Genomic DNA, 23,251 nt, shown 5'->3' on the forward strand with positions numbered 1-23,251 from the left:
ACACATTTCAGATTTCCGTTAGAGATGTCATCTCATGCCGGAACTACGCTCGACATGAGCGCATAGCATCCTTTTCACATCTGCTTCAACACTAATTCGAAGTTTCGAAACACTTGGCTGCAATATTAATAACATGGAGTCTTCATGATACCGTACTTTCCAAAACGTCGCGTCACTTCCGGCACAACATTATTTGCAAAACTGTATTCACAAGTTATCTATCGCAAACTGACACAGTATAAATTGCTATCCCTGTATTTACTTTCTATTTCATGCCTCGAGGATGGAAGTAATGTAATTTATTATGTATATTCTGGTAAATATTTTCAAATAATAGGTCGTTATGAAACAAAAGCTTACGAAGAAAGATAATTTATACCAGGTCTGGCAAGGAATACTCCCCGCTTTGGCAACATAGAACTGGAGCGAGTCCATACGGGAACATAGTTGAGTGGCTGAGGTATCTGCAGTCTGTGTGGGGACGTGAACTAGGGCTGTACAGTTGTGCTGTACATTAGCGGCGCGGTGCTGGAAGGTTATGCTTATATCATATCAGTAATACAGATCTCGCAAGCAGGGAATACCGATGGAAGGAATGCGAATGAAACAATGCGATAAGAAAGAGCGGGTGACAGGAAAGGTCACGAGATAGCTTGAATGATATTCAAGAGTACAGTCGGAAAATAAATGACATCGATAAAATTAGTCTTGCGTTGTGATAGTTATAGTCGCGACGCTGTTATTCCTGGCGTGACTCCTCCTCTTTGCTTACGTCTTAGGAAGTGAAGGCTCTATAAAGGCCATTTTTGTTCTTTCGTTCGAGCTACCAGACGAGGAATCTATTTGCCACACCGTTAAACATTATCATGTCATAGCTCCTATGATAATAAATCAAACGCACTGTAATTCAGCAAATAATTTAGCGGCAAATAATGTCCTCGTGTGCTTTCTGCGAACGCCAACGAAAGAGCCAAAATGGCGGGCGATTATCTTATTTATCCAGCCTTAGGAAATGCGTAACGTCTTCATCAGCGAATCACAAGACGGACACGTTTAAATGTAGCAGACCTGCAACGTGATTGGCTGCCGGAAATTAGAGCGACGGGACTATACATTACGACTTTAGTTCGTTCCATTGCATGTGAATACGTGTCTTGCATCGCACGGTATTATTTCATTCCTAAACATATGTTGCGTCTTTAATTAGCTTCGAATTTCTCTCTTGCTACGTTTTTTACAGAGATGTCTTCATTTGTTCGTCTTCTTGGAAGAGACAGTACTTCCATCGGCCCGTACCTCTCCTCCCCTCGGCGTGCCTACATACACAAGTCAAGACAGCAACGCCACCATTGCTTTTCGGTAATCGTTCCTTGCGCGAGCTATACCACTGCTTGTGTGATTGTAAATAAACTGTAAGTAAATAATAAGATAAGCAGTAACTAGAGAAACAAATTAAATTAATAGTAACTAAACATGTTTATTCTACTCGTATTAAATTACTATGCTTGAATAATAGTAACAGTAGGTGGTGGTGGTGGTGGTGGTGGTGGTGGTGGTGGTGGTGGTGGTGGTAGTAGTAGTAGTAGTAGTAGTAGTAGTAGTAGTAGTAGTAATTATAGTAAACAAATCACAGCTTTTCCGTTAAATTTCTTGTCAAAGAAAACAACATCACAGTTTGTAAGTCTAAAACTTTATAAACAACATAAGCATACCTAGCAAACAAGCACATTACAGTAAAAAGAATTAACGCAACAGAAACGAATACATATATGTCATACACGGTACAATTTTTTAAAAATCAGAATACAAAATAATAACAAATATCTTATTGAAAAAAAAAAAACAGATTTACAAAGGTCTTAGATTTCTTTTTTTGTCTGTCTTTTAAGTTAATAACATTTTCAATGGATAGTGTAATGAACTTTGATACAGCAGCTTCTCTACAGTTCTTAACCTACGAAGTGCAATCCGTCACACTTGCTCTAAAGTTGTCTTCATTCTTCTCGTTATCGATATCATGCTTCTGAATCGAACTTTAGATTGTTAAACACATTAAATACAAATTGAAGTACCACACAGCCTTACATCCTCACCTAGTACAATGAGTAAATTCATCCTTTCATTACTAACGACATCTTTATACGGAGACATCATTTTATTTTTACTAACATTTTTATTATTAACTTGCCTATACCTCTGGATCAACGCCGTTTGTTACCCCCTTCCACGACTGGAATTCGATGATACTGGCGTAATATACAAACGAATCACTTCACTAGGTATAGGAGGGAAAAAAAGTAGTTCATCCATTTACGTAAACTAGGAAATATTGCGCTTTTGAGTTTCATCAATTTCATTAGGTTTTTGTTTAATCAAAATACAGTACAGTATTAACAATGAGTGTTTTTACTCACGAACTGAGCTGTCCATGTGGACGTATTCATTATGCAGTGTATATTATACTGTCTACAGCACATTAGCATACAATATAGAGACTGAAGTTAAATTGAAAAATAATCATAATATGGATATTTAAACACTTTTTTAAAATTGTGGCCGTTCATTTCGATACAGGCTTCAGTTCTTTGTGCGTATTATCGCACTATAGACTATTGTACCTAATCCCAATTACCAGTTTCGTTCTTCGTACTAGTAACTCATGTTGAAATAATTCTGTATCTACTCTTTAAAAAGAGTACCTTACGTACTGTAAATTCAATCTTCACTTCTGCCCGATCCGAAAAGATAAAATTACTCAGACATGCTATCTACTGTCCGTCCAAGTGGTTATGTCGTAGGGTCGTAGAAAGGGAGGTAATCACATGACAGTTAATTACTTAACGAGGCCCTTTTATTTAAGTTATTTTAAACAGTTGTATAATATTACGTAGACGTCCAATTCCTAACAGAAATTAATGTTCTCAGAAAAGAGCTAAGACAGCCCAGCCACTAGCTGGCGAATAAAAGCTGGTGGTGGAAACCGAGATCCGACGTAGGCAAATGGACGGCAGTACCTGTACGAAAATGATTCAATATTGAAAGCTCTTTCGTCACTGGAAAACGCGAACATATTTTTGGAACGTACTGTTTACTCTGACTGTAAGGCTACTATGACTGTATATGCGGTCTTGGATCTGTGTGGAGGACGGTTGAACTTCATTAGTAGACGGGTTTGGGAGTGAAGTACATTCAAAAACTCAGGTACAATAAAAATTGAAGTAAAAATAAAATGATGTCCCTGTATTTCTCAGCATGGAACACATCACAATGCCGCTTTAAATGATATTTTACTGCACCTGACATGTTTTTACGACTAAGACACTGTCCTTTTCCCTACTATGATTCCTTCAAAAAATAACAATTTCCAGTCATTCTTAAACTAAATTCCAGGTTTCTGCTTTGCGACATACATGGAGATACGTAGTAGATACTTCACCCCTGATCTGTACGAAATGAACTCCCTACTCTCCCCTTCATAGAGGGATAACAGTCCTTCCCGCGAGGGAACAAACCTGTTTTAGTTTTATAGATTTCTTTTATTAATTTTTGTCATACAGAATAATATCTGTAATATTTACAATTAATATTTAAGGGAAAAATTCGCTCCGGCGCCGGGGATCGAACCCGGGTCCTTGGTTCTACGTACCAAGCGCTCTGACCACTGAGCTACGCCGAATTCAATACGTCAACATATATGCCTAACTTGGAGACAGACCATAAAGGGAGACATTGAAGGAGGAGAATTCGATAGGGTGGTGTGGATTGAATCCGGCAAACATGCGAAGGCTGGTAATAACTAAGATCTTAAAACATAAGAACACAAAGCTACCAAATCATGACTATTAACCATTATGTATCTTTCATGTAATTTCAACCGCTTCAACTCAGCAGTGTAGCCACTGGTGAAAAACACAAACTATTAGTTACAGTTACAATGACCAGTTCAAAAACTGAGTCTTTCTCGTCCTTGAAACAGATTAAATGCGCTCGGACTCTTGTCAATAGAAACACAATGACAGCTAAAATTACAGACTTTATTAAGCCAGTCTGATAAGTTCTTGAAGTCGATAAAGCTAAAGACCTAATCCTCGACGAGCTGGAATACTTGGGCAATATTGAAACTGCAATAATGCATGTAATAATTTGTATCATGACAAATTACAACTCAGAGATTTAAACTTCACGTCTATGTGCACTTCGTATCAAAATAGACTTTATATACAAGTGGTCTGCTTATCAACATTGTCCTTGTTCCACATACAAAACGCAAAATTTCATCGGTTTCAAACGGCAAAGCATATCTTCACATTTCAATAATGAATACGAGTAACTGACTATAATTCAGACAGGTTGCAGCAATCTACTCTAAAAATTTGTTTGTGATTATGTTCATATCTTAAGAATAAAGAATCGACGTATCCTCTTAATCTGTTACTGAAGTTTTATAAAGTCTGTTACATAGAGATTAAGTGCATGTCCATTGTCTTACAAAGTATTTTTGTTCTACGTTGCTTTTAGCAGTGGTCTTGCGTGTTTGCTATCCATGTAATCTGAGAGTACGCTACGTGTGAATGTATTTTTTTTAAGAAGGTTACTTTACGACGCTTTATCAACCACCTAAATAACTTTTGAAGGATGTGGTTCAGTGACATGAAACTTGGTGTGTGGGGATAACCATAATATAATTTTAAAACATTATTTCGTATCCATAGAATGGTATGTAAGAAATGTTTGAAACTCTTCTGAAAACTGAATTTTCTTCTAGATGATACATTTTCACTACAGACACTTCATTCGAAGTTAGGAACCTACACTGACATCATAACATCAAATAAGGAATTCGGGATTGATTTCGTCTCTATTTAAATAGAGAATTTTGTACCTTTCTAAGAGGGATAATTTACAATTTTGAATTATACACACCGAATGAAATACTTGGGTGAAGAAAAGGGAATTCTATCATTATGCAACGAAATATACAGAGTGCGTCAGAAAGAACGGATGGATTTCACATGGCAAGAAAATTGTAAGGATTCGTCAAATCAAAAATTTATTGTTATCAACATATTCACCAATACATGCAGTTTATTTATGGAAAACAACATAGTCCTTGGCTTTCAATACAGGCATCGAGGCTTTTTCTGAAGTTCGCCATCACTTTCACAGTCATAGCTGGTGCAATTGCCACGACTTCTTCACGAATCGCCGTCTTCAGTTCATCCAGTATATGTGATCGATGTTTACAAACTTACGGCTTCAAATGGTCCCAAAGAAAGAAGTCGCAGGGCGCGAGATCTTACCGTAGCCTCGGACAATCTCAGTGCAATAGCATGTTTGCGGGCTGATCTTTGAGGTGGCTGGAAAACCTAGTGTCTGTCTCCACATTTGCAGGTGTACACGCGCTCCGTGTTCATTCAGGTGATTTTTTTCTTTCATGTTGAACCTGTGATACGAAATGAAGCCACCCACCGCTGGAATCCTAGCGTGACGTCCGATGTCGAAATGAGTTCATTTTTCAAAAATATCTCTACAATGAAAGCACGTTGTACACCAGACCAACACCATGTTCTCAACTAAAACTGCATTCTCTGGCTGACCCAACAGTCGTGGTCCCCCTCACTATATCCCTCCCCTCGCTGCGTATCGATAGTTTCAAATCCATCCGTTCTTTCTGACGCACCCTTTATATGACAGAGGCGAATGACCTGAAGATTTTACGGAGACAATGTTCCTTTCGATACTTACTTAATACTTAATAAGTACATCGATACTTATTTAAGAAACCCGGAGGATCATTGCTGCCCTCACATATGGCCGCCATTGGTCCCTATCCTGAGCAAAATTAATCCAGTCTCTATCATCATATCCCACCTCCCTCAAATCCATTTTAATATTATTTTCCCATCTACGTTTCGGCCTCCCCAAAGGTATTTTTCCCTCCGGCCTCCCAACTAACACTCTATATGCATTTCTGGATTCGCCCATACGTGCTACATGCCCTGCCCATCTCAAACGTCTGGATTTAATGTTCCTAATTATGTCAGGTGAAGAATACAATGCGTGCAGTTCTGCGTTGTGTAACTTTCTCCATTCTTCTGTAACTTCATCCCTCTTAGCCTCAAATATTCTTCTAAGCACCTTATTCTCAAACACCATTAACCTATGTTCCTCTCTCAAAGTGAGAGTCCAAATTTCACAACCATACAGTACAACCGGTAATGTAACTATTTTATAAATTCTAACTTTCAGATTTTTTGACAGCAGACTGGATAATAAAAGTTTCTCAACCGAATAATAACAGGCATTTCCCATATTTATTCTGTGTTTAATTTCCTCCCGAGTATCATTTATATTTGTTACTGTTGCTCCAAGGTATTTGAATTTTTCCACCTCTTCAAAGGATAAATTTCCAATTTTTATATTTTCATTTCGTACAATATTCTCGTCACGAGACATAATCATACATTTTGTCTTATCGGGATATACTTCCAAACCTATCTCCTTACTTGCTTCAAGTAAAATTCCCGAATTTTTTTTAATCATTTGTAGATTTTCTCCTAACATATTCACGTCATCCGCATAGACAAGCAGCTGATGTAACCCGTTCAATTCCAAACCCTCTGTGTTATCCTGGACTTTCCTAATGGCATACTCTAGAGCAAAGTTAAAAAGTAAAGGTGATTGTGCATCTCCTTGTTTAGCCCACAGTGAATTGGAAACTCATCTGACAGAAACTGACCTATACGGACTCTGCTGTACGTTTCACTGAGACACAATTTAATTAATCGAACTAGTTTCTTGGGAATACCAAATTCAATAAGAATATCATATAAAACTTCTCTCTTAACCGAGTCATATGCCTTTTTAAATCTATTAATAACTGATGCACTGTATCCTTATACTCCCATTTCTTCTCCATTATCTGTCGAATACAAAATATCTGATCAATAGTTGATCTATTACGCCTAAAACCACACTGACGATCCCCAATAATTTCATCTACATATGGAGTTAATCTTCTCAAAAGAATATTGGACAAAATTTTGTACGACGTCAACAAAAGTGATATTCCTCGAAAGTTACTACAGTTAGTCTTGTCCCTATTCTTAAAAATAGGTACGATTATGGACTCCTTCCATTGTTCTGGTACAATTTCCTTTTCCCAAATAGCAAGTACAACCTTATAAATTTCGTTAGATAATGCGCTTCCACCCTCTTGTATTAATTCTGCTGAAATTTGAACGATACCTAGAGACTTATAATTTTTCAGATTTTCTATCGAAATTTTGACTTCAGAAAATGTGGGTTCGGGTATAAATGCCTCAGCAGTTTGTATTTCAATTTCGTCCCGATCATTTCTATTTGGCCTATGTATATTTAGTAGTTGTCCAAAATAGTTTTTCCATCTGTTCAGGATTGAATGAGCGTCTACAAGCAAGTCACCATTCTCATCCTTCATCACGTTGCCCCTGTCTGATATCTATCTAATTTTGAGGTTTCGTAACAAGCTATTTTTTTAAGGTGATGGGTTGTTAGCCCTTCGCTCAACCCCAAGCTGGAGGACCACCCCTCATCGGCTGTCCGCGACTGCTTATTCAATATATTCACAGCTACCCTCCATATCTGGAGGCCGTCTCCTCGATCCGCAACCTGAGGACGCGCCATGCCGTGGTGATAGGGAACCACAAAACATGGGTGTTCTTTCAATACGGAAGAGAAATGCCAAGGAATAATAATAATAAAATAATAATACTTTATTTTTTCTGGCAGAGTTAGAAAAGTAATGAGTTCAGGACTATCAGCTTGATATCGTACTCGGTGAAGATCTCCTACAAGTCCTGAATCCACGTTTATATTCTAAGACAGGGCTGCAAAACTCGCAAGTAGGGGAAATATGTCAGCCTCACTCCACTTCTATTGGGGATGATGACTTAAGCCGCGAGAATGAATGTTGATGCAGCCGAGCGTAACTAGAACGCCATGACCGCACAGGTAGAAAAGGTGGCTGGGGTAAGAAAGGGGAGGAAAGAAGTCGCTCTGAGGAGCTACAGTTCTGCAGGTCTGTTCTAAGACGAAAGAACAGTTGGAGGAAAATGTTAAGTTTTATTTAACGACGCTCGCAACTGCAGAGGTTATATCAGCGTCGCCGGATGTGCCGGAATTTTGTCCCGCAGGAGTTCTTTTACATGCCAGTAAATCTACTGACATGAGCCTGTCGCATTTAAGCACACTTAAATGCCATCGACCTGGCCCGGGATCGAACCCGCAACCTTGGGCATAGAAGGCCAGCGCTATACCAACTTGCCAACCAGGTCGACTCAGTTGGAGGAAGAGCAGTTTGGCTGTAGGATTGGAAAAGCTACGAGGGATACAACTGGACTACTACGAACAATCGGCAAAAGATACCTAAAGAAGAATAAAGAAGTGTATGTATATAGTATTTGTGGACCTAGAAAAGGCGTTTGACAGTGGATTGGAACAAACTGATGGACATCCTGAAGAAAATAGGTGTGGACTGAAAAGAGAGGAAGCTGTTCAGTAGGGTAATTCTTTATGAAATAGCGAGTCAAGGTCAGGATAAGAGAAGAAATATCTAAAAGAAGTGAAATAGGGAAAGAAGTACAACAAGGATTTCCTTTATTACCTACCTGTTCAACATCTACTTAGAGCATTTGTGAAAAACTGTTTTCAGAACGAGAGGGGTGATAGTAAGAGGAAGAGTTAAGTAAGATTTGCTGCTATGGTGTTGTTAGCAGAAGAGAAGACGATAAGCAAGGAATATGTTATTGGAGCTGAATGACAGCAGTGAGCAGTATGGGATGAAGATAAATGCAAACAAAACGACGACCATGGTTGTGGGAAGAAAAATAAAGAAGGTAAACTTGCGAATTCTAAATTAGGCAGTAGAGCAAGTGGACAGCTTCAAATACTTGGGGTGCACTATAAGCAGTAATAAGAGTTGCTACCAGGAAGTCAAAAGGAGGATAGCAATGTCAAAGGAAGCTTTTAAGAGAGAAAGGATCATCATCTGCGCATCTTTGGAAAAATAACTGAGGAAGAGACTAGTGAAATGCTTTGTGTGGAGTGTGGCATTCTATGGGTCAGAAACATGAACATTACGACGAAGTGAAGAGCAGCGAATAGAAGCATTTGAATGTGGAACGAAGAAGAAGATGATATCACATAGACGTCATTAAAATATGTGTGGATCATATGTAGAAGCTAAGAGGAAGGCAGAAAATAGGAAAGATTGGAGAAAGATGGGTTTGGAGAGAAAGACCTGCCCTGGGGCAGAATACGTGTGTGTGTGTGTGTGTGTGTGTGTGTGAATGTGTGTGTGTGCGTGCGTGTGTGATGGGAGTGCGCGCGTCTAGGCGTTAATTTATCCCTTGAGGTTCTTCTTTCATCTGGATTAACAAAGTTTCACATTGATGTTGTATGTAATGAGACGCAGAAAAGCTGCAACAAGAAAGCAAAGATCTGGGGAAGAATGTGGAGCACGACCGGAAACATTTCTTATTATGCTATTGTGATTAGAGCCTGCTTGTGGCGAGAAAGGGGAATATCTCCGTCATTAAGCATGGTTTACAATAATCGCACGAACATGCCCACTGATCTATCCCGTTCTTCACATATAACAGAAATGCGTTCTATTCAAAATTTGCCTAATAACCATCTACATATACTCAACATAACTGAAGAAAATATAATGAAAATTAAATAGCGTAAGATATATTTAATAGATCTGAATATTATTTTGAAAAGTTGATAGGAAATTGCAGCAAAACGATAGTAATACAAAACTACTGTCCGTTACTCAGGAGAAGACGAGCGGAAATAATGCGACCTTCTTGACTTTCGTGTTGTTATAAATATCGCTCAGATAAGCATCCCAGTACCCAGGTTATTACTCGCGCAGGAAACATGAGTAACAATGCGTATGGAAATTAAAGCAAAGTTGAACAGAAGGAGACCTAATGTTTCCGCTTACTGCAGTACAAATATTGGACGTGTTGTCGTACGTTATCTGTTCACATCCCTTCCTCCTCAGTCCGCTCTCGTCTTCTCCTGAGTCACAAAGATGGCAACATTTCAATTCTTTATCACGTTACTTTCCTTTTCTGTACTGTACATAAATTAAATTTTTATAAATTCCAGAAATGTTACGAAACTCACACATGAATACAATTTCAGTAGAATTCATATAAAACAGTTTTAACAGATACTGAATACGAACAAAATCTATCTAATAGAAGTCGCTGTACGCAGGCGGCACGTCAAGAACAACTTTTTGATAGATGCTGAAAACCCACTTTCCGTGCATGTGTCCAAATTTATTTTTGTATCATCACAATGCTTCCTCTTTCTACTTTTTATAATGAGGTACTAAAAACGGCTGCAGTGCACGCAACGGCTAAAGCGCACATATTTAACAATGCGTGGAAGTCATGGTTTTGAGTTGAAATTCTATCTAGGGTATGGATGCAAGTCATTTGTCAATCTGATGTTCTATAGCTGTCTTCTGTGGTTTTTCTTTCAAGTGTAAAGTTTTGTTTGAAAATTACTGTTTTATTTATTTGATGCCATTACTGCATCCGATACGATTGCGTAGTAAAGACGTAGGCCTAGTTGTTCCTCTTCTGTAGCCCACGTGGTACTAAACGATAAATAACGTACATATTACTGGCGCAAATGTAGCCTACTCATAGGTGCAGAACTCTGTGAATAAGCTGGAAGCACAGTATTATTCATCGTTATTACTTAACTTCGTAGTTTTGAAACCACAAGCCGGTATATTTTAAGTGCACAATCACCTGCTCGCAAGAAACATTACTGTGAAAGACTCAAAACACCATCATTCTGGGCAATAATACGACTCTTCCAGAGTCAGAGAGCTATTCCCTTTAATAGCTTTAATACAAAAGGACTTTTCAATAATGAACAGCAAATAAAAATAACTGGTTCAATAATAGATATTTAAATATGAATGCATGGATATCATTTGTATAGTGAAGAAGAGATTTTAATATTCGGTATACAATATATTTTTTTTTCCACAGTACGGATCTGCATCATTAATTATTTCCTGGTTGTTATTTTCTTACGGCACACTAGTTTAAAATACCTGTTCTACAGCAACACACCATGGGTAGTGTATTAGTTATGGCACTTGATATTTAAATAAAAAATTGAACTTTCAAATATATCCCAACTCTATATTGTTTTGATCTGACCTTTCTGTGATTTAATGTAATCTAAAGCGAAGATGAAAAAGTGAATGGAATTTAAATTCAATAAATGCAAAATGAAGAAGCAAAACAAAAACCAAATGAAAGTAATATGTGGTAAAAATTACGTTATGTAGTAGTTCATTAAGCAATTAAGTATGAAGTAGGCCTAATATAATGTAATACCAGTATATGTATACGTGATTGTTTATGTGATTTATTCCAAGGCTCAACGGACCAACTTCTTGATTGGTAATTCATTAAGTTTGCAGTTAATCCTTAGACCGAACGGTACATCACAGACACAGTGTAATTCTGTCGCTCGTATTTAATTTCAAGAATGGCAAAGAATACAGAAGTGGGACTACCCCGAAAAAACGCAGCCAGTATCAATCACAAGTTCCACTAACACTAAAAGTTATTTTAACTCGAGTTCCAGGCATAGCCATCTGATGTTCTAGCTGTATTTTGTACGCCTCCATGAAACGAACCAAAATATAGTTAAATTATGTAGTTAGTGTATAGTAATTTTCATTACTGTACATTCAACATTCTATTAACATTAGATATGAAATTACGATAACAAAATCGTAGGCTGTTGTTGTTTAGTCAATTGTCCGAAGACAGGTTTGAACCTCAAGGCATCACTCATGAGGCAACTAGGCCAGGAGAGAATGGGGTAGGGTGGCCGGTTCCTTTCCCCCTAATGGTAGGTTAACAAATTTAATTACTCTAAAAAATGCTCTACAGCCATTCACTCTAGTACAAATAATCACACCATCTACTGCGATGTGGAATAGGTCTAAACCTCTATATTCTTGGCGGCACTCGAGCATCCAATTTCGGATGTTTACCCGATTGTTTTTTTTTCTTCAAGGTTTTCTCCAAATATAAGGAAATGTCAGGTAATCCCGTGGAGAATCCTCGTCATTTCGCTATCACCAATTACATAGACTCCAGATACAGTGCAGTTTGTAATAGCGTCGTTATTACTTTTTACAGAAAGTGATCTCATTTTAATTGTAGGAATATCTTCATGAATATAAGGTAACAACTAAATTAAGCGTGAAAAGGCTATCTGGCAAACAACTTTCTTCGAGACCAGCATTCATTATATTGCTTCTTTCCACACATGACTATGAATCCAACAAAAACGTTTTCAAGTGAAATCTCAGCATGCTTCTGAATAATAACACTCATGATACGTGCTTACACTGTTTAACTGTTTTAAAATCTGTGATACGTATTATTAGCAAGTCAAATGTCTCTAATGCGAAGTTTCAAGTGGTAACAAAGCATACAGTAGAGCATCGATTATCCGAATACCGATCAACCGAAACATCGGTTAACCGAAAGAGTTCCAATCGGAAAATTTGAATTTGCGAGCGCGCCATGTAGAAGCTTCGCTAGCGCTGTTTGCGAGATTAGCGGCAAAAAAAGTCTCTCAGCTCTGAAAAAAAGAGTTTGGGCTTCTTTACCTAAACTGTAGACCTACTTTAATGGCCGTTTTGAACTTGTCAAACTAGGCTAGTCAGTTTTCTGTGTTATTTTATAAGACGTGTGATACAAAATATATACTCTATGTACAGTTTTGTGTTTAATATCAGTGTTTCTTTGTTTCATACTACTCCTATATCACCGGCACAATTTGTTTTCGTAAATGATCGGTTATCCGAAAAATCAATTATCCGAACACCCCCGTCCCCAATTGTTCGGATAATCAATGCTCTACTGTATTTACTTGGGAGTATACCTATTCTTCTGTGAAGTATCCAATTTAATGAGAGACATAATACCATTTCTTAGTACTGGGTTCAAAATCTACACAAAAAGGGTTTACCCCAGCAGGAAACAGAGAGAATACGTTCATATTCAGCTATCAATGAGGAAGAGAAGACTGTCGCCCATATTTCCGGCAACTGAGGCAAATCTAATCTAATTGCATGATGGAATGCTTGTGGATACGCAAGTTCATCCTGCAAATGAAGGTTCTAAATTCGAGAACTGTTTTGTCCGGGCAGGGCATAGTTGCGCCCCATGGTCGGGTAAGATGCAGAAGATAAAAAGGGTCCCTCTTTTGTGGGCATAGTTGCGCCCCGTACCCATCAGGTAGAGAAAGGGGCATGGCATAGTTGCGCCCCAATGAAATAGGTAGAGAAAAAGACATTATGGAAACTCGAGTCTCGTAATCGACCAAACTTATCGATTTAATATTCATTACGATGCCGTTAAAATGAACACCATGATGTTGGGCAGTACTTTATTAACTGACATATTCAAATGAGTGAGCCGTTGGAATATGGGGCCTTAGCTGTCTTGACATTTTATTAGTGATCTTCACACCGTCTGTGGCGTATACTGAGGTTAATTTAAAATGAATGTTAAGTTTATTGAAAAGGGGAAAGAGTTAATAATTCACAATGGTTCTAAGTTCCAATTTTCGAAACCCTGTACCGTAGGGTTAAGATATCGATGTACAAACAAAAAATGCAGTTCATTTATTGTGTGTGATCCATAAAAGGGGTTATTTTAAACAGCAATATTAATCATATGCAAGGCCTACCTGATTTCAGTGAGCTACCACTATAATATTTTTAAATAATTTATTTATTTTATGACAATCACTATCGTGTGTATTTTGCCCGTCGGGGCGCAACTATGCCATGTCCATTCTGCTACCAGATTTCTTCGGGGCGCAACTATGCCATGTCCATTCTGCTACCTGATTTCTTCGGGGCGCAACTATGCCACACCGGTTTTGTCCTGTACAAATGTTTATACTATCTCACAAATGAATTTATGTATGTATGTATGTATGTATGTAGGCCTATGTATGTAATGCTCTGAATTTAACAAGTCATTGTCCTCCTTTCTTCCCAATATCTAAATGTCCTAAAAGTAATTTATGCAGAACGATTATGTGCGCCATTGAAAGTGTGTCTACACATTTCAGTTGTCAATAGCTGTGCGGGAGCAGAAAAGAGTTCCAGTCCCAGTCAGGTTTGGGACAAGTTCGAAGTTCGGATTTTTCTCGGTGTTCTCCGTTTCCCCCATATTAGGCATCAACATAATTTCTTCCTATCTCAATTCCATTATCATCCCATAGCATTTCCCGAATGTCGGCTGGCAAAGTAAAAAGGTTGTAACCTTTTCGCACGGGATAGTTACCTACCTCTAAACGTGGGATATACGAGTAACAAAAATGAAAATCGCCTTCCCCAATAATGTCACGCTTCCCTCCCAGGTTTCTTGATTCATAATAACTAGCTAGAGTCCTGCGTTTGGTTACTTTGGATACAAGTTAGGTGTACATCGATCTTCACTTGGTACGGAGAGCAAGTTTCGGGACAACATTTCACGCTGCACAGGTACTATCTGTTTATTCGTGTACCTGTGTGTGTAAGTCGGTAAACAACAGGAATAGTACTCATGTACGAAATACAACTTGGAATTAATAACAATAACAAAGTATTTATTTAAAGGCCGCTAAATATAATGAAAGCTCATTTTTACTAGGATTAGAACTAAAATTTCAGGATTCAGCCATCACATTTTTTCACGCAAGTAATGAGAAAACCATTCCAGCTAAGATAAAGCTACATTTACTGAAATAAGATATGTAGGACAATATTTTGAGATGCGCAATAAATTTAAAAAAAAAAATAAAAAATAATAAAAATAAACACATTCGAATTTCTTCCTATAACCGCTTTTGTGAACATTATGTATTAGTCGTATTGAGGTAAAAAAATCGAAGTCTTAAAAAATGTTGAACTCAATAAACAATTCAAGCACCACATAATAGCTATTTATGTATCAAGTACGCAAAATAAGGCTTTAGCGGACGAATTCAGTGTTGTTGGACGAGGGGTAAGCCGAGTCCAAAATACGAGATCAGTCCGCTAAAGGTTTTGCGTACGTGGTGTAGAATAGTTTTCAGTAAAATTTCTTTAAATTGTATGCAATAAAATAAAGTAAAAGTAAATATAAAAGGCATAGTCAGTCAATTGTCATATTCTCACCATCGTCTGATAAATATAATGAAACAATATTAAAACCCTGTAAAGGTCTCATGAAGACTTTAGCGGCCTAGGCCTCTAAAGTTCAGTTTTGATAACAGTCCGAAAAGCAACAATTTTGGACAGCATGTACTATATTTTTTTTAGTCGCCATGGCCATCTGACGCCCGGAATTTGTCTACGCCTGATTTTTACAATAAGTAAAACACATCTAGATACTTCAGATGTAATTAAAATTTGGAATTAACAAATGAAAAAATATAAATGTCAGCACAAACTTGAAATAAAACAAATTAAGAGTCCCTACACATCACAATCAATGACTGTAAATATTTTGTGTGTTTCAAATGAAAAATATTTCCTTCTTTCTGATAAAATACATTTTCTTCTTTCCTAATGACGTGCTCGCTACCAAATTCTTCTACTGGAGCACTCATTTCCAACCGCCTAGCTCTTGCAGGTTATATGGAGGCTTTACAGTAGGTAACCAAACGCAGGACTCTAATAGAACTGACATGGCACTTCTGAGGAGTCTTTTATATAATTGTTGTTATTACTGTGAACAAATATTCTGGACAATGTAAGATCGGCGAAAGGAACTGGCTACCCACCCCCATTATCTCCTGGCTTAGTTGCCTAGTGAGCGATGTCATATTGGCGTCACTAATGAGGTCGGACAGTTCACTACACAACAAGTGTATGATCCATATTGATTCGTTGCGTAAAAAAAAAATAAAAAAAATAAGTTGATTCAGAGGAAATTACAACCATTCCATAAAAACTTCAATAGTGTCATTTTTATGTGTATACCTCCGGATAAGGTTTTATATGATATTATTAATGAATTTGGTATTCCCAACAAACTAGTAGTTCGATTAATTAAAATGTGTCTCAATAAAACGTACAGCAGAGTCCGTATAGGTCAGTTTCTGTCAGATGCGTTTCCAATTCACTGTGGGCTAAAGCAAGAAGATCCACTATCACCTTTACTTTTTAACTTTGTTCTAGAGCAGCGGTGGCGAAAATGTAATCGTGCGCCGAGCCACTATGTAACCTGCAACGTGCATAGCACCTATGGAGGGAGGCGGATACCCGAAGGGGAAGTGAAGCAACTGTCTGACTTAGTAACGGATTTTCATTTTCCTTACATCAAGCACTTAAATATAATTTTATACAGTACAAGGCTACAAACTAATGTTTAATACGTGTAACGAAGAAAGAAATGAACAATAAATAAAAATATCATAACCTAAAATTAACCGTCTTCAGAATGTCTCTCCGACAAAGTATCAAAATCAGGAATTATGTCACTTACTGCCAGTCGTAGTTGATCACGAAGGTATTTGTCTGTCAGTCGTGATCTAAATTTGGTTTTTACTATTTTCATTGTTGAAAATAATTTTTAACAAACTTAAGTTGTAGCGAACATGGCTTCAACAGAGCAAGCGAAAGAACGAAGCTTCGGATATTTATCTTTTATCAAAGATTTGAAAGTTCAACATTTGTCAAGTCCTTACATCTAGCTTTCAATTGAAATCACATAGTAATCAGTGAGTTCAAATTGAAGAGCTAACCGCATTATTCGTAGGCCTACATCTGCTGAAAAACGATCGACGTACAGAGATCATGATGATGATGATGATGATGATGATGATAACAATAACACTTAACCTTTTAATGTTTCATCAGTAACATGTAGTATAATGCCGTTTTATGTAAACAACCGTTTTCCTTGTAATACTTGTGAACAAATTATACATTTAATATTCTCATCATATTGACAGCAAAAAAATGCTTCTCCCATCCTACTTGAAACTTTCGTACATGGTTTCGAGAGAGACATATGCCACTCGCAGGTCAGAGACAAATACAAATGGAACGGAGTTTGACTCCAGTGAGTGAAAGGGTGGGGGTTGGCGGAGGTTAGAAGCAAGCGAAATGCACAGCTATCACTGCGAGCCACAATGTCTCGCGAGTCACGTTCTCGCCACGGCTGTTCTAGATTATGCCATTAGGAAAGTCCAGGATAACAGAGAGGGTTTGGAATTGAATGGGTTACATCAACTGCTTGTCTATGCGGGTGACGTGAAAATGTTAGGAGAAAATACACAAACGATTAGGGAAAGTACGGGAATTTTACTTGAAGCAAGTAAAGAGATAGGTTTGGAAGTAAATCCCGAAAAGACAAAGTATATGATTATGTCTCGTGACGAGAATATTGTACGAAATGGAAATATAAAAATTGGAAATTTATCCTTTGAGGAGGTGGAAAAAACCAAATACCTGGGAGCAACAGTAACAAATATAAATTATATTCGGGAGGAAATTAAACTCAGAAGAAATATGAGAAATGCCTGTTATTATTCGGTTGAGAAGCTTTCATCATCCAGTCTATTGCCAAAAAATCTGATGGGTAGAATTTATAAAACAGTTATATTACCGGTTGTTCTTTATGGCTGTGAAACTTGGACTCTCACTTCGAGAGAGGAACATAGGTTAATGGTGTTTGAGAAAAGGTGCTTAGGAAAATATTTGGGGCTAAGAGGGATGAAGTTACAGGAGAATGGAGAAAGTTACACAACACAGAACTGCACGCATTGTATTCTTCACCTGACATACTTAGGAACATTAAATCCAGACGTTTGAGATGGGCAGGGCATGTAGCACGTATGGGGGAATCCAGAAATGCATATAGAGTGTTAGTTGGGAGGCCGGAGGGAAAAAGACCTTTGAGGAGGCCGAGACGTAGATGGGAAGATAATATTAAAATGGATTTGAGGGAGATGGGATATGATGGTAGAGAGTGGATTAATCTTGCTCAGGATAGTGACCAATGGCGGGCTTATGTGAGGGCGGCAATGAACCTTCTGGTTCCTTAAAAGCCAGCAAGTATACGTTCTGAATGAAATGTCCATAGATGAGTGGCCATGTATCTATTGAAGCTCATCGGACCTCCAAAATACTTTGTGTAATTTTGGTTGGTAATCGTCATAATATACTCATTAAACATTTGCATGATGCAGTGAATTAAACATCTTTAATAAATTAAGTCTGAAATATGAATAGTGTAATATATACACAGCTAATCGGAGATGTATGCAATGGGGGGGGGGAGGGAAGGAACGGCCACCCTATACCATTATCTCCTGGGCTAGTTGCCTCATAAGTGGTGCCTTGTTGGTATCACTTGTGGGGTTGTTTTCGGACAGTTGACTAAACAAACAACAATAAATTGAGAGCGATATTGAATTTAGTCTTACCTTCTGAATATGATCTGAAAATACATAGATAGGGCCTACAAAGTTATTTTATATTACCGTGTATCATGTCTTTGTTGTTAAAAATAAAACAAATTTTTTTTAGACTATCATAAGGTTATCAGTGGAATGGCTGATGTCTTTGCTGTGAAAAATTGAACCCGTTTTTTAGATTTATCACAAGTTTTGATCAGTGGGATGGTTGAAAGTTGCTTCGCGTGTCTGGCTCAATTGTAGATATTCTATATCACAAGTCTATCTCAACATTAATTATACTTCTATATTTATTCTTCAATTATACTACAGCAGAAACTGTACTCTCACACAAGTATGTTGATTCAAATGGAATTAAATGTTATATTGTAATTCGGGAAACATCGGGATATAAGGGTGGTGTATGCAACCAAGTTTGGTTGAAACAGGGACGTTGTAGGGAACACGATTTTTAAGCTGGAGTCAGGACGGTAACTCTAATAAGTCTAGCAGCCCTCCTCCTCCCTTCTTCTTCTTCTTCTTCTTCTTCTTCTTCTTCGACGGACAAACTATTATTTGTGACCACGAAGGAATTTTTCATATAACTGTTTTTTTTTTCATTACAGAAAAAATAATATTCTGTTCATTCTAATGTGAATCAATGAAAATTTTATTTTATACTTCCAAAACTATCGGACAAGAGTTCAACAACACACCGTAATATGTTACCAGGAAGTCAAAGAGTGGAAAATGAATCGAATTTTGACTTGATAATTCAGGGTGGCCACAAGTTTAATTTCTTTATCGTTGCTTCAGTCTCGTCCTGAAGGGTGAACATAAAGTTGGACTTAAAAAAAAAAAAAAACTAAAAATATCAGAAGGTGTGCAAGACTTGCAAGCCAAGAGAAGTCCCTCATGTGAACTCACTCCTTTTCAAGTCTGTGTCTCAAAAGTATAAGATAAACAAAAAATATTCCAGCACGCTGATACAAATCAAAGAAAGTGCTAAAATTAAACTTAGTGAAAATACCATTTCAAAACATACATTGGCTCCGCGGACCACTTTAATATCACTCGCAGACCTCTGGTGGTTCGAGGGGGTCCGCGGACCACAGGTTGGGAAACGCTGTCTAGATATTGATTATAAAATGAAGTCCATACATAGTTGAGAAAAGACTGTACTAAAAATGGAGAGAGAGATGGAAGAATGGACGGACGGTCAATCAGGCGGTATGTAAAAATAAAAGGAACATTTCGGTAATTGGAATGCTGGAAAATATCCGCAACAAAATATTACAATTTACGTTATACAGTATCACAATATTTTTGTTTTGGACAATCAGAATACGGTACATCTCGTCTGGATATGACACACTCAATAAATACAAATAGGCATATTACAATGGACAGAGCTTTACGGATGACGAGCATTATATTATGAATTGCAACCGTCTGGGTCGACCTGGTTGGCGAGTTGGTATAGCGCTGGCCTTCTATGCCCAAGGTTGCGGGTTCGATCCCGGGCCAGGTCGATGGCATTTAAGTGTGCTTAAATGCGACAGGCTTATGTCCGTAGATTTACTGGCATGTAAAAGAACTCCTGCGGGACAAAATTCCGGCACATCCGGCGACGCTGATATAATCTCTGCAGTTGCGAGCGTCGTTAAATAAAACATAACATTAACATTAGCAACCGTCTGTTTAAGATGTCATTCTGAACTATGAAAGTGTAAAAATAACGTAGAGAAAACGAGAGAAAAAACTCCCACACTATATATACAACACAGTCATACCATCAGCCACAGGCATCAACAATCACACTGCTGAAAAATTCATGTCAAGGTGCCGCGAACAAGTCCCATAACATACGAAGGATACAGTACTTTCTTCTTCACAATGTTGTTTGTAAACTCACCTTATGCTGCTTCGGTTGCTTGAGCAGGTTAGATTTTCCATTAATAAGGATGTTATCGCCTTCAAATAGCACATTGCAAGGGGACGGAGGCCCTCCGAATCCAACGGTATAGTCGTCGGCGTCGCCGTCAGTCGAGGACTCATCTGAAGTTCCATCCACGTTGATCTTCTTCTCACCCAACTGGAGAAACGAAGAAACGTTTCTATTAAAAACACACACAGGCTTGATAACGCTGAGATTTTCATCTTACAATATTACCACAACATGTAGTCAAACAACAAAGAAAAAAGTTAGTGTCAAGATATCACGTTCCCTCCCTCCTTTTATTATTCCATTGTTAACTCTCTAACATCTCTTAATGTTTTCTGGTTGAGCTCATGGATGGCATTTCTTGTGTAGCCTATTGTATTTTATTTGGAGACTGGTTAATTAATAAGCCGGCATACTCGCAATACAGAAATTTCCTGCCTCTAGACGCCAAAGGAACTTTTCTTCAAGGAAAATTCCCAGAGAGCCCAGCTCGGGAATCGAACCTGGCACCTCCAGATCTGGAAGCCAGCATGCTGACCACCAGACCACGGAGGCAGTCAATTTTTCCTTTTGCATTTTACGAATTTCACAATAACTGATTTCATTTGTAATGTTGGTAATGGTATTGCTGTTTATAGTTTATTTTCTTGGACTATTTCAGTGGTTTCCAAACTTTTTCGACTCGCGAACCACTTTGACAAACATCTGAATTGAGCGAACCCCTTATTAATATAAATACTATTTAGCAACCTTAAATTAACTTTAAGTTGCTGTAGTTACGGTAATAGGATTCTCCTCCAAAAATGACGCAACAACGCTTAAAATATTTAAATCATATAAATTCAAATAATTATACATTTAAACTTGAACACTTAAATTAAATAGGTAAGTTAATATTACAATAGAGCATTTTCGTATCTTTAAAGTCACATTATTAGACCTCACACATATTAATTTAAACATCCACTTAGAATTACTTCATCATCATCATCATGCGTGTCAAGTAATAGGCCTCTTACGGTCTCATAATTTTTACGTTTAAAAATTTGCGACTTGATTAGTAGTTCATTTTCTGAGGTGGAGCTTAACCATTAGCAAGGGAAAGTTTGGATTTTAGAAACTGATGCAGAAACATGTCTTAAAATCCAACTTAAAGTGCAATTCAACACGTTTTATGACAGCTCTAAGTGCTACCAGACGGCAGAGGTTGACACGATGTCTGGAAACTTTTTAACAGGTCACAAATGCATCAAAATAATTAACACAAGACATAATAATTGCACATGTAAGTACACAAAGATCGTTCAGGAACTAGGCATGCAAGTGCTCTACAAAGAATACGTTCTGAATCGTCTCTGCTGTTTATGATAGACCGTGGATTCTACCATTGAATCGCATAAAGCCATAGCATAACGACGTGTGAATTTGTACCCGCTTTGTCTGTTCCTCCCTACTGTCGCTTGGCACACATCTCCGTGTCCACAGTCAAAGTTTTCTGCTTATAACGATTGAGGAAGCTACTGACTGTCCCTAAATAGCAACAGTAAACACACGCTTCGATTCAAAGAAATGAAATAAAATATATAATCCACATGGAGTCCTAAATCCTCCGATTGAGGTTCTGGCTGATATGTACATATATTATCACCAGACTTCGACCTAGGGACACAGAGTAACTAGTATGAGGTTTAGAGTACACGGAGAATAAATGACGTCATGGGGTGACTGCAACAGCACAAGTGGGTCCGTAATGTGCATTACCGTTGTGTGTATTGTTGCTTGGCTGCTTTACGTGTAACAGGCTTCGCCGTAGGGACACCTGATTGAAGAACTCAAGTTAATACTTTAATGGTAGACATTTGTCTATACTAGGAATGTACTGTATATACTGCAACTGTACAGGATGAAATATATTTTGTGCCGTACTATGACGGACTGTTTACATGTTAAGACACGAAGTAACGGCGCTCTCCATCTCCCAGTCCACTCGACCAACATAACACTATCGTCCGTGCGTTCTGAACTTCATGCGTTTCTGTGCCCAGGACCGAAGCCTGATTACCACGCGGTACATCTCACTTGACGATATGTGTCAGAGGAAGAAGAATTGTTTGTATGCATCTGAAGTCTGACTAGTGTAATATTATATAGCTAGTGGGCGATGTATGCAATGGAGGGGGAAAGGAACTGGCCATCCTACCCCATTATCTCCTAGCCTAGTTGCTTCACAAGTGGTGTCTTCTTGGTATCACTTGTGAGGTTTAGACCTGTCTTCGGACAGTTGACTAAACAACAACATGGAGTCATAGTTGCTGTAGTTCGATATTCCAAGTGTAACTTGCAGTAATAATACCATAAGAATAAAAAACCATCACTATCCACCATTGGGGAAAAATTTTGGCGAACTCCTTGCAAAATTTCGCGAACCACACTTCGGGAAACTACGGACTATTCTGTCGGATACAGTACAATAAAAAGTTATTTAAAAGTTCATAGCCTGACAAAAATTAAATTAGTATTATTGTGAAACAATTATTTATCAATATAATCCCCATGAGATTCACACGCTTGGTTGACCGGTGCTGCAATGCTGTTATGTCCTCCTCCTACACAGATTCCTCGAGATCTGCAAAAAACCTTCTCCTGCTGCGATAATCTCTTCAATTGACGAAAATATCTTCCCAACCAAGTGAGCTGTGAGCTTTGGAAAAGCAAAAAGCCTGAGGATGCGAGATCTGGTGAGTAGGGAGCTGCGGCAATAATTCGAACCGTAGATCGTGCAGTTTAGCAACCACGATTGCAGACGGGTGAGCAGATGCATTGTCGTGA

The 23,251-nt window shown here is 38.0% G+C and overlaps 1 protein-coding gene across 1 annotated transcript in view; it reads right to left on the bottom strand.

Annotated features, from left to right (window-relative positions):
• Nucleotides 1-23,251, bottom strand: part of bif (bifocal) — a 409,555-nt gene that overhangs the window by 273,705 nt on the left and 112,599 nt on the right. Inside the window, exon 2 of the mRNA XM_069833391.1 lies at nt 20,393-20,572. Within this exon, the coding sequence (XP_069689492.1) occupies nt 20,393-20,572 (180 nt within the window). The remainder of the gene's footprint in view (nt 1-20,392; nt 20,573-23,251) is intronic.

This window comes from Periplaneta americana, chromosome 8 (assembly GCF_040183065.1).
Source record: "Periplaneta americana isolate PAMFEO1 chromosome 8, P.americana_PAMFEO1_priV1, whole genome shotgun sequence".
Lineage (NCBI taxonomy): Eukaryota > Metazoa > Arthropoda > Insecta > Blattodea > Blattidae > Periplaneta > Periplaneta americana.